The 12,593-nt window shown below is 44.2% G+C and overlaps 1 protein-coding gene across 3 annotated transcripts in view; it reads left to right on the forward strand.

The window, feature by feature from the left end:
• The window catches only part of TOM1L2 (target of myb1 like 2 membrane trafficking protein), a 56,823-nt gene that overhangs the window by 37,393 nt on the left and 6,837 nt on the right, over window positions 1-12,593 (forward strand). For 2 of the 3 annotated variants that reach the window (XM_075104746.1, XM_075104747.1), the window contains exons 9-12: window positions 103-151; window positions 1,275-1,398; window positions 2,505-2,622; window positions 4,554-4,629. In XM_075104746.1, coding sequence (XP_074960847.1) covers window positions 103-151; window positions 1,275-1,398; window positions 2,505-2,622; window positions 4,554-4,629 — 367 coding nt within the window. Of the gene's footprint in view, window positions 1-102; window positions 152-1,274; window positions 1,399-2,504; window positions 2,623-4,553; window positions 4,630-7,782; window positions 7,849-12,593 lie in introns of all 3 variants that reach the window. The other variant, XM_075104745.1, reaches the window with a different exon arrangement.

Genomic DNA, 12,593 nt, shown 5'->3' on the forward strand with positions numbered 1-12,593 from the left:
TGGCAAGCGTGTAAAGACTTTGTTATAAAATTGTGGTTTTCATTGTTTATTGGTGACTTTGATAGTTCATGTTGGGTTTTTTATGTTTTTTTTTCTACACAGATTTGAACGATACAGATCAGGACGTTCCGCACAAAATGCCAGCAATGGAGTAAGTACCTAACTCCATTTATTCTCTTAGCAGCTACACCTTACTAGACGTACTGATATCACCAGTATCAGACTTTTTATCTGTCCAGCCCTGTGTCCTGCCTGTAGTGGCTGATAGTGGACACCAGGAAAAGAGCATAAGACTGTGGCAAACCTCAAGTGATAACTTTTAGCTCTGGAAGATGCTACACTAAAACATCTCTGTGTTTACAATCCTTGATGGATTTTCTTTACTCTGTTAAATTTTTTGACTGCTTTTGAGTCCATGCAGACTTTAGGCATTCACAATGCCCTGAATCAGTGAGTTCCACAGTTTCACTACACATTTTTACGTATTTATGTGGGTATTATATATAATACATATTTTGTTTACATTTTAACAATGATTTTTAATGATTTTCATTTAATCCATCTAATTCTTCTTCACTGTGTCTTACAATACCAATGCTGAGATTAATTTTCTTCATGCCACGCGTAATTGTAGGAACGTCTCTCATCTCCTTTTTCAGCAGCTCCTTTCCAAGCTGAAGAGTTACAGTTCTAATTATTCTTTCAATGGAAACTATTTTATATTTGTTTTATAGTGTTTAAGATCTGAGTTCACAATAAATTCATACTTGGCACTATTACATTTTCTATTTTGCTTTCCTCTAACAATTTCCACTATTTACTTTGCCTGTTTGAGTGCCACTTCTACTGCAGTGTGAGGCAAACTTCAGCACAGGCTCTGCATTTGTAACTTTAGTCACAACAAGTAAGTTTTGTTTCTGAAAACGGTTTATACCTAATGTGGAAGATGTTAGCAAAATCATTTTGACTTAGATCTAATCTTGGTTCAGTGCTAAAAGAGGTGGAGAACACAGACACATTAGCTAAATCTGAAGATATGCAGATGACCTCCAGGAGAGCCCCCTGCTGTGCCGAGCAGTCAAACACGAGGTTTTTTGGTGGCTGACCCTTTTTATTCTGCGCTTATCACTGTAGTATTCAAGAGACTGGTCCTTTTGGCAACATGCAAGAGAGAGCTTTTTAGGAAGCACCTGTTGTTTTTTGGTGCTTAATGTTGCACTGCAAGAAAGAGTCTTTGGCATGTGTAACTTGCTGTGTTTTTTGTGTCCCAACAGGTACTGAATGAGGTGACAGAAGATAATTTAATAGATTTGGGTCCTGGCTCTCCAGCTGTAGTGAGCCCGATGGTTGGAAACTCAGCACCCCCGTCTTCACTGTCTTCACAGCTTGCAGGGCTTGGTGAGTACCTGGTCGAAATAGTGCTGATGAACACGAGGCTGCAATGCATGGTCTTTTTCAAGCCTGACCAATCTGTGAGTCTCGAACAGCATGTAGGGGCTGCTGGGCAATCCAGGTGTGTGAGTTGGGGAGCAAGTCTGAGCAGTTGCTGAGGTCCCTGTGAGCGACCTGAACACCTAGTACAAGCTCTTTATTGCAGTGGGCTGCTGGGATTTATGGGGAGCCATTTTCTTCCTTCACTTGTGGGTCAGGGAGTTTCTTCTCCCTTTGGCTCTCCACTACCTGATTAATGTTGCCACATAGCCTTCAGAAGGTTTAGGTATGTGGCTTACAGGATTAGGAAGGCCTTCCCACTCCCCTGTGCTGTAGCGATCTGTAATTGGGAGCCAGCCTGGCACAAAGGGGAGGGATTTGTTAACTAAAGGGGAGAGTAAAGGAAAGGATGCAGGTTCTCGGTCGTGGTAAAACTTGTACTACTATTACTTCTGCATAGGTATAGCTCTCAATGAAATCAGCCTGGTGAATGTTCTTGATTCCCCTTCTACAAACGATATTTGAAATCTTTGGATGAAAGGTTTTATGAAACTGTTAGGTGTTCTACATTAAATCAAAGCAAAGATTGCTTGATATGATCACTTGATTTAACTGAAGGTTCTCCACCTCTTTTGGCACCACACCAATATCATATCACTTGATCTGAAACTATTGATTTCACAGTCAATAGCTGAGACAACGTTGTGGAGAAGATGAGAGTCCATGCCCCAGATTTTGGACCATGTTAGTGAATAGTAAATATCTCAGGGTGAGATTGGCAGCAGGTGCACATCAGTTCCCAAGTGCTGGCTTCTCGATGAGCAATACTTCTGGTGTGGTGCTTCCAGGAGGAATAAGACAGTCTCTACACTTGTCCTTTAAGAAATGCATGATGAGCAGCCTCCAGCCTCTTCTGGACAGAATTGTGCTCAGTGCTACAACTGTTAAGTAGATGATATCTGTAGCTGGTCCATATTGTTAACGACTTCCTCTGTAACCGAGACAGTCGTGGCAGTGGTGCTTGCATGTGGTTTGCTACTTCACTGGTTTGCTCTTTTTGCCTCTGGTTGCAGACCTGGGTACAAACAGCGTCAGTGGCACGCTCAGCTCTCTACAACACTGTAATCCTCGTGATGACTTCGACATGTTTGCACAGACAAGAGGCAGTTCCTTGGCTGAGCAGCGAAAGAAGTATGTTGGAGTTTGTCTTTAGTTCTGTTTGACTCATAGCGTTGCTCTTTTCTAAGTGCATAAATCTGAATCTTCTTGACTTCATTCCAGACTAAAAAAGTAGTTTTGGTGTATGTTTTTGTGCTTTTAATCCAAGCCTTATCCTGTTGGTCATTATTAGCATGAGCAAGTGGAGAAGTTCCTGCTGCTGGGCAGAGCAGACTGGCTGAGTAATGTTGTTTTACTGTCTTAGTTAATGAGCTCACTGGAAACTTGGAAATGAACTTGCCTTTACTTCTGCAGATGCTTCCTCTCATAACGGCTTGTCATCCCATCCACTCGGCCAGTGCCTGAGAAACAGGAGCATAAGGGTCCTTCACTTGAAGGTCATGGATATACTTTTGTGACTGAATTACTGTCATCAAGGACTGGGAAACAGAATTACCATCCACATAAGCTCTCCCTTTGGCCCAGCAGTCAGACTCTCACAGGCTGTCAAGTCAATGTAGCTTGCCCGGCTGCCTTGCTGTCCCTAATTTGTTTATATGCATAGGGCTTGCAGCTGTAGAGCTGCGAATCTGGCACTCTCAAGGGCATTTAACAGGTCCAATTATTTTAATGTAAAATAAATCTGTGCAATTATTAAGAAATCCTTTGATCCCGATCAAGTGAGATTCAGTAAAAGAGATACTCAGGTACTTTTCTTTCATATATTATTTCTTGCCTCCTTCAGTTTTCAGACTCTCGAGGATCTAGTGGCTACCAGCCATCAGAACATCATCAATATCTTGTCTCAAACTAAGAAATGTTGTTAAATAGTTTAGCTCAGACCTTAGCAGATTATCAAAAACTTACCAGCTCTGGAAAACTCGAGCCAGCAAATTTATTAGGATCTTTTATCTGCAGTCATCAATATAGCTATTGGTACTGCCTCAGCTGTCGTATCAATGTTGTTTGAGAAGACGTGCTCTACTGTAGAGGCATATGTTACCACTGGAGATTTCAGGCTGAGCACCCTAATGTATAGTCAGAAAGGAGATGCATTGCAGAGAGATCTAATGGAGGTCCCTCTGTCTCTTGTGCTAAATGAAGCACGAAACTAGTCTTCCCACACTGCACCTCTATCTCCTTCTGTGAGCTAATGGAACAAGGAGCACACATCAGTCCATGATTTCACAAGGGAGGATTGCTATATCTTCCTTGGATCGTGTGCTGTATAAATGGAGCAGCAGGAAAGATGCGAGTGTGACTTGCTGCGGTGTGTAGGTGACAGCCTCTGGGTGCTGTGCTCAGAGCTTGGGAGAAGTCAGTGTGCTGGAGGTGAGAGTGCTCCTCCCGCTCAGACATGCGGATCCTCCCAGGGGCTGATTTATTGGCAGGTGTTGGCATCTGCTTTAGCTCATGGTTCACCGCTGTGCTCTGAGAAATGACGCTATTGCCTCTGTCACCTGACTGCTACATGTCCCTTTTGCATAGCAATTTACGGAGCTTTTTAAAAAACCAGCCTCTGTAAATTGTGCATTTCTTTGTATGCTTCACTGTAATTGCTCAGTTATGTTTCATCTGTCTTCGAGTCTCCCTTTGCCTCCCCCCATGCACACATCAAGTTCAGGCTTCCAAATGCCATCTTCAAAGCTTTGCAAAATGCAGTCTGTAATCAGGCCTCTTTTCATAGTCCCCTGCTAGCTCTTGGACGCACTTACGGTGCCTTATTTGCCTGCCTTTCGTAATGCCGGTCTTATTCTTTTTGTTTCAACATGCTTACTGAAACTGATGGATGGTCTATACGGAGCACAGTCCTCGTCTTGGCCTACACTTAGTACACTTGAAGTCTTGTTACGAAAAAGAATGTGCTTTCTGATTCCAGCGGAGTAAATCAGAGTAGTGAGTGCGCTCTGCATGGGTGACTGCTGGACTTCTTTCTAGTTCTGTGGTTTGTTCCTTTCTTTCAGTGTGACATACGAGGATCCACAGGCTGTCAAAGGACTAGCGTCTGCCCTGGATGTTCGAAAACAGAACACAGGAGGGGTAAGTCGTTGCCCTGCGTTTTGTTACCTGAAGCCGTGCGTGGAATCCAAGCTGTAGGCAGCTGCTTTGGCCGAGACTCCTCATTCTGTATTCCAGCAACATGCTAGTACTGGCTATTTTGAAACTGATATCTAGGAGCAAGTACTTGCTCAGTAATGGTCTCTAAAGAGCTGCTACTTAGCACACCAGCCTAAAAGACTTCAAAATCATAGTGGGTAAATTCTCCTGTGTTCTCGCAGCTTGCCTGGAGGGGTCTAGCTCTTTGACTGGAATCACTGCTGAAAAGAATAAGTGGGGAACATCTTGTGAACACTGGTGTGCATGTGTTTGGTTTGGTTTTGCTTACGAAAGTTGTTGCAGTCTTAATCTACTAGACTTTGCTCCAAGTGCATGGATACACAAGCAATTTACAGGGAGAGAAATTATGTAGACTTTTAATACTTCACATGGCTTGTCATAACTGTCCTTGCATGCACTCTTGTTCTGTCTGTGCCAGGGCAGGCTCCTGCTATCTTGTGAGTGCAGAAGAGGCCCATGCGCTGTCACCTCACAGCAGCTGATACTAGAAACGTGTTTGAGAGAGAGCAAGCTTGGCCAGCTTTGTCCCCATACCTTGGGGAAGGCAGAAGTGAAAAGAGTTTTCAGATCGTCCCTCAACCCTTTCTACCACCCTGCTGTTTAAAACTGTCCTGCTCTTTTGTACTCAGCTACATGCAAGCTTTGAGGTGATGGAGCAAGTTCAGAGCCTTTCCTAGTCTAATTTTGGTCTCTGCTGACCACTAGGGAGCATGGCAGAGCCAGTGTAGCATGGGAGAACCAGTGCAGTGTGCACACGCCTCCCTCCATGGAGAATTGCCTCCCCATGCCTTGGCTGATCCCGCTCTAGTTCTTTCATAAGTTGAAATGGGAGTGCTCAGGACAGCTGGCATGCCTGGCAGCTTGTGCTCTGAGCCAGGGAGAATTTGTGTTCGGAGCCAGCTGGGGTCAGATCACAGCTGCCTGACTGCCTGGGCCATAGTTCAGTGGTAGCAGAGCTTCAGCAAAGATTTCTTATGGAGCATCCCCCCGCCCCACAGATCTATCTGCTTGTTCCTGTCCCTGTCCTCCTGCAAAAAGGGTAATTTATAACCCAGGTCAGCCCTGTGACCAGTTTCAAGCTTGGCCCCACAAAAATTCATGCCAGCAGTACTGAGGGAAAAGGGGGAAGCAGGGACAGAAGTATATTAAGGGGGGTGAGAGAGGAATTCCTGAAGCCGGTGTGACAACCCAAGCCCCCAGTATCACTGAGCTGTGTTATTGGCAGGACCTGGGAAAGGATTTGAGATTCTGCTCTTTGTTCCTGGCTAACCAAACGCAAGGGGCTTGCATTTAGCTACTGGTCAAGGGGACTGTATTCCCCCAGTGGCCATGGGGTCATGTCCTTCTTTATTAACACTTTTGTTCTCAGCCCATTCTGCTTGAGGCACCAATGCAATGTGTCATTCACACCAGCGTAGCTGCTGCTCTGCTCCCAGTGTTGTCAGTTCAAAGGGCTGTGTCTAAGCTAATCAGACGGTCAAAGTTTTTTTGGGCAAACACTTTATGGGTTGTGGGACTTTGGGCTCTGAGATGTTGTTGAGACTTTCAGCCTCTTTTCAAAGGTCCTGGTGACTGTATCGTGTAATCAGAATAGCTTGTTTTGAAATGCAGTTGTTCGGTAATTGGTAAACACTACTTTTTGTCAAGGGCTGTGAGGCTTGTGGGTGTCTCTTCTTAAAGGAAATAAGAATTAAACTCTGCTAAAGTTACCAGCCCCAGCATGTGAAGGAAAAAACTGGCAGTGCTCAGTAAATGAAAGACACGCATTAATTTGTGTTGAGAGCTAATTTAAGAACAGCTCTAGGGAGGAGCCAAAAGCTTCACAACACATTCTTCGCACATGTCTTGTTCCAGCACAGTTGCCCAGTGGTAAAATTCAGCACATCCGACGTTTCTAATGTAGTCATTCTCAGAATGGTCTGTAGAGAGATGGCTGGTCACGTGGCATTAGCTGTCTTTTAATATGATTTAGCAGCTGGAAACAAGACGAGCTAAAAATACACTGTTTTCTTAATATTGCTTTTCCATGTTGGGAATTGCTTTTGTTGCCACAGAGTTGTTGCGCGATCACAACTGGGAGGAGAGGTGTCCAAGAAACAATTCTCTAGTGTTACACAGATAGTAAATGAAGTTGGAGTGATTTCCCCCTTTTTTTCCTCAGCACAAGTTCTGAAATTAGACATAAAAGATTACAGCTGATTATTCATTATCTGTGGTAATGGGGACAGGAGAGGTATCCAATGTATACGGGTATCAGGATAGAGGTACATAAACAGACCAGTGGCTCCCTGCTGAGCTAGCCCAGTTGTAGCTGGGCTGGTGGGCTAGAACCATTGCACTCTGTAGGTCCTGAGCAAGCTCCTCCAGTGCTAGAGGTGACCCCGCATCTGGGCCCTGGATTGGGGATGAGATGTTGAGGACAAGAAGCCATCTTGAGAGTCTTTGCACCGCTGTGCCATGCAGTCTGCAGCCTGCTCAGGGGAACTGGATGCATCAGCGGTCTTTTTAACCTCTGCTGTTCTTAGAGAGGGGCAGTTTGAAAGACTGCCAGAACACTGCAGCAAACTGCAATTACTTACCCTCCTGCTCAAGAACATCGTTAGAGCTGTTGTACTGTTAGTTTGAGGCAGAGTTTGTCTGCTGAGATCAAGGAGGGTGTGTTGCAACTTACAGCTTTGTAAACAAGGGAAGCTCCACAGTGCGTTATACTAGTGTTTCCAGTAAAGTCTGACTGATTTTAGTAGGTTGTATGCCCTACATTTTCTCTTCTAAGAAGACAAACATCAGCCTCACTACTAGTCAATGACTGAATTTTTTTTTAATATCAGCATGGAGGAAGTGCTAAAATTCTGTGAACTGTCTATAGGAAGTGCAGAGGTTGGGGTGAGGTCTGTCCCTCCATGGCCAGAGCTGACAGGCAGCAGAGGGGGATGCAGCTGCTGCCAGAAGCTACCAAGGGCAGCTCTGTGTGTGTGTATGTGTATGTGACATCTTTAACTTGCTGCTGTTATATCACTTTATCACGGGTTGTTGCTGTGGTTTCTCTCTTTATGGACCTTTCTGTTCTCAACACAGAGGAGAGGTAAAGGTGGGAACTCAGACATGGAGCCCATAGACAAGTGGCTAATTACACAAGGAATGGTGAGGACTTCACCAGTGAAGCGATTCCTACTGCCCACCCCAGTCCCTTTACCTAGAATAACCATCCTCCATTCACCTCTCGTCTTGCCCTACTGAACCACTTGAAATCAGACAGTACAAGGAGTTTATTTCCCACCTACATCATTACCTGGGGCAAAGGGAAAGATTTGCACCAATTTCTGGTTTATACAGCGCAAAGGCCTGTAACCAACCCAATCATTTGTAGGATCCCACATCACCTTCAGAAGAGGCCTGGGGATCCAGTTAGTTCCTTATACTGTCTTGATTTATTTATGCAGTATCCACTTTTCGAGGGATAAACACAAGTCTCATGGATCTTGTTCATAAAGAGGACACTTTTTATGTGTCTTTAAAGCAGCCTCTTCTGGTAGTGCTTAACTTCATGGTCCGGAATAAACCTCCGGAGCTTGTAGGATCATACCTAATTGAACTGAGTAATGTCGGGATAGTTCTGTGTGAAAGGGAGGGAATGGGAGAACTGCTACCCAGATTGACATCTTCCAGCCCGGTCAGGGAATTACACTGGCATTAGGATTCAGACTCCAAAAAGTACAATAGTGTTTCTGGCTTTAAGGATTTAATTCCTGTGTTTAGTGATGCCAGTGCTCTGATAAAATCAAGCTTCTGAAGATCACTGAATCTTTACACATTTTGACCTTGTTTGAAGTTGTCCTTCATCAACATGCTTGCAGAGAGAAGTTCAAAAGCCTGCTTTAAGTGCAGAAGTCAGAGGTAGGTAAAAAATAGCCTCAGCTATGCCTTAAAGCCAAGTTCTAAGACCAATTTTGTATTTTTGGATGACGTAATCCATCACTTTAAGTGTTTGAGATTAGTACCAATAATGTGACCTAACTGTACAAAGTCCTTCTGAGGCAGTCCTGACTGCAGCTGAACTCAGAAGGGTGCAGTGCAGAATTCCCTTTGGGCAGTGCAGCATGTGGGGCAGTGTGTCAGGAGGCCCATGGAATGGGAATGTCTCACTCCAGGGAGAGCCTTGAATGTGCCGGCTAAAGCCGCTCGGTGCTTAAAAAGAGAAACATCCCAGAGAGTGTAAGGTTGAGAAAATCCAGAGTGTACAATATCAGAGTGCACCAACTCTGTGAAACGCCTTGCATTTATTCTTCTAGACTTAGGGCTGACCCAGACGATTTCTGAGGGCCAGCTTGTGAATTTGTCAGAAGGTTGCATGGTGGGTGCGTGCACAGTGACTGGATATGTGCATATATACGGTCCTATCTGCCTGCTAGCGCAAGCACCCAGAAGCAGCGCTGTGCCTGCTGGCACACGGGGTAAGCCCAGCTGTAGGGGCCTATCCTTGGGAGCCAGCGTTTCATTTCAGTGTGTGTCAGAGACCTGCAGCTCGTAACATGAGGCTGAAAAGCTGTAACATGAGCAGCACTTGCTTTGCCTCTGATACTGTTGACTGTGGTTGACAGAGGCTGTTGCTGCTCGGTGGCTCTGTTGCAGCCAGAGATGTGCTATGCCAGTGCTAGATGTTCATCTATAATGAATAATCCAGTGATTGAGTTAGTTCCTCTTCTTTGCCTTTCCACTGTTTACAAGAGCAGGGAAGCATGAAATCGGCCCTCCTGCTGTTCACACCACTCACACCACTGCTTTATTAAAAAAGCAAACACAATATTCGTTCATTGGCTTGTGGTTATTCAGTCTGGAAAAAGGATACTGCAGCATTTATGGAGGCATACGGATTTGGGGAGGGAAGGGGCTCTGGCTGTCCAGCCAGTCGCTGCTCTTACAAGCCTGTCACCTTGTTTGTATGCTAAATACGAGAGAGAAATACCTAAAATAAAACTGAACTAATCCTTAACTCCATTTCTCTCTTAACTGGCTGTAGTTCTTAACCGTATTTATTAATATGATTTTGTAGCATTTGCAATACCAGTGGAATAACTAGCATCCCAGGTATGAACTTGATGTGCACGTTCTTTGGTAACTTTTTGTACTTCTGAGGTGAGGGGGAAAAGAGGAGTGAGCTGACATTGCCGTTATCTGAGCCTGTACAACACTGAGATCACTGAAAGGGTATTCTCCACCTGACAGAGCAGTAGTCACATCCCTCATGACCTGACATTGTTCTTTCCAAACTGCAGTACATTTAGGCTGAGGGTTGAGTTCTTCCCACTCCGTTTCTGTGCATCCCGGTTCACCAACACCCCGTTGCAGAGGGTGGCTCATTCGGGGCTCCCTGTGTATTCTCCCAGTGAATTTGGCAGCGTTGTTTCTGTTTCAGCCTAATCAACAGCTCAGTTCTGCTGGCGAGGTGATGCCAAGACCATGGAGACACAAACCACACCTTTTTTCCATTTCTGCTATGCCTGCAAAACTAACGTAGACAAAACGATACCTGCAGGAAATGTTCCTGGTTTAAACATGATTAGGGATGTTAGCTGAGCTGCTCCGGTGCCAGACCTGTTTGCAGTGTAAGGTCTGGGTTCTTACAAGTTAGGCCATGCAGGTGTCATACGGGGGTCTGTGTCAGCAGCCCTTAGGCACAGACTTCAGCATAAGGCCACCACGTTTTAGTGAAGGTAATTCCGGTTCCGGTCTCATGAGTTTGGGTAGCTATTGAGATTTGCATGAATATCTTCATTTGTTAGAATAAGCCAACACCCCACTCACATGCCAAATGGATATTTGTTAGGAAAACGAGAAGCAGGCATTACTTAAGCCACCACGTCAGGACAGGCATTACCTGGGACAGTGGCAGGGGGAGAATGAAACTGAACCAGAATTCACAGAAAGTGATGTGAACAGCTTTGAGCATTGCATCCTGACCACCAGCAGCATGCCTGGCTAGAGAGGAGGTTCCTCTCTGTAGTAAAGATATGTGAGTAAAGATTAGGTAAAGTAAAGAGTGCAGAGATTACGTTAATTAGTAACAACGTGGGATGCGGCTGTGTATGCCTTCAATAGAGAGATAGGATCTAAGATGTGGAATTGACTTGGGTGATACGAGGCTGTTGAAATACGTCATTTCTTGGAGACTAAAGTGCTTGAATTGTGGTCAAACTGAGAAATAGATGTGCAAAGGTCTCATTTCTTCTGTGTGGTGGGACCCCTCTCCCTTTTGAAGGCAAGCAGATGCGTTCCCTTGTTCTGAAGACCACGTGGGCTTCATTACCTGTCCAGCCGTGGCATTTGACGGAGCACTCTACAAGGACAATGTGGTGGCCCAGCGAACGAAGGCTTTCACTGTCCGGACATGCCTATCAGATCCAGATTGGCTGGTGGTTGTACAGGCACAACAGGCTGTGTCGGGGAACATACCTGAGCTCTTGCTTCCCCTATCCATGCGATGTGTAAACACAGCTACAAGTAATCAAGTAGCTAATTTAATCCTTACGTGTAAAGTGAAACATGTTCGAATATTGAGGCCAGGCAGCTATTTCAAGATCACAACAGCTTTAAATAGATGGTAAGACTGTGGCAGTAAGCTGGAGTAGACTGCTAGCGTGCATCTTAGCGTTCTAGTTCTGCTGCCGTAGGAAAGGCAGACCTTTCTTTACTATTCCTAACTAATGGGGGGAAATGAATAGCCGCTAACCAAGTATTGGTGTCAGCTTTGTTAAACATCTAGAAAGAAGTGGAATTAACTAAGCTACTACAAGACAGTAGTCTAGCAACAATTAGCATGAACCTTGTTAAACATTTTAAGAACACTAATGAGCTCACCTAGAGACCTGAATTGTCATTTCATACCTGCTTCTTTTCCAGTGGGATCTTTTTTTAATAGAAATAAAATGTGATAATAATAACCTCAAACTGCCTTTTTAAGGGTAGAATATTGGATTTTATGACTTCTAAGGAAATGTATTGGCAATACTCTTTGGCTTTTGATTGCTAGTGAGAACACCAACACAATCTGACTTAGATAAGTATGAACTTGAATTCCAGGTTCCTGTGGGTTTTGTGGGACTGAATGCTTTTGTTCTCCCAGCCCTCCTATTCCATTTCCCTTTCAGGACTGTTGAGATGATCCCATTTGTAGGATTTTCCAAAAACTAAACGAAAAAGGAATTTGAACAATGAGCCCAACTTTTAATTAAAGCCAGTTACTTAAAGTACCCAAAAATATTTTGTGACTTAATTTCCATTTACTTTGAGTATAGACTTTTAAAAAAGAAATTGCAATATCGTTATAAAAACAGCTCTTGCAGCCAACACTGACTATCTAGGGAGCTGTCTTGCCAAGCCTGAGAGCTTCACTAGACCATGTATGTTTGCATAATCAAAGTATTAACAAGACGGTATCCCATTCTGGAGCCGTTTCCATGTAGTCTGCGGCTGCCACTGCTGTTTGTTCCCAGAAACTGTTGTCTTTTTTAATGTGTAAACTAGCTAATTTATTCTTACATTGCTTCTGTTGTGTTTTAGGGGATTAGTTTTGACAAAAATCCCCTCCACATTTTTCGGTTTAGGGCTTCTGGAAGGGGGAAGGCTTGCCAAATACATGACTGACTGGCAAAAAATGAACTTCTGTGTGTGGTCAGTTTCAAATGAAATATAAATGGTACGATGTTATAGTTAAAATTCTTTAAAACTTCCAGTTATTCTTGAGAGTTTCCCCCCTCTTTATTCTTGAACAAATTAAACCTGATACATTTAACCCATGTTTTATGGGGAAAATGGGCTCAGAGTCTGAGGACAGTAAATTGGAAGTTTGAGAATGGAAGGAGCAAAAGATACAAACCCTTGGCTCTTCT

This window comes from Phalacrocorax aristotelis, chromosome 10 (genome assembly GCF_949628215.1).
Source record: "Phalacrocorax aristotelis chromosome 10, bGulAri2.1, whole genome shotgun sequence".
Taxonomy (NCBI): domain Eukaryota; kingdom Metazoa; phylum Chordata; class Aves; order Suliformes; family Phalacrocoracidae; genus Phalacrocorax; species Phalacrocorax aristotelis.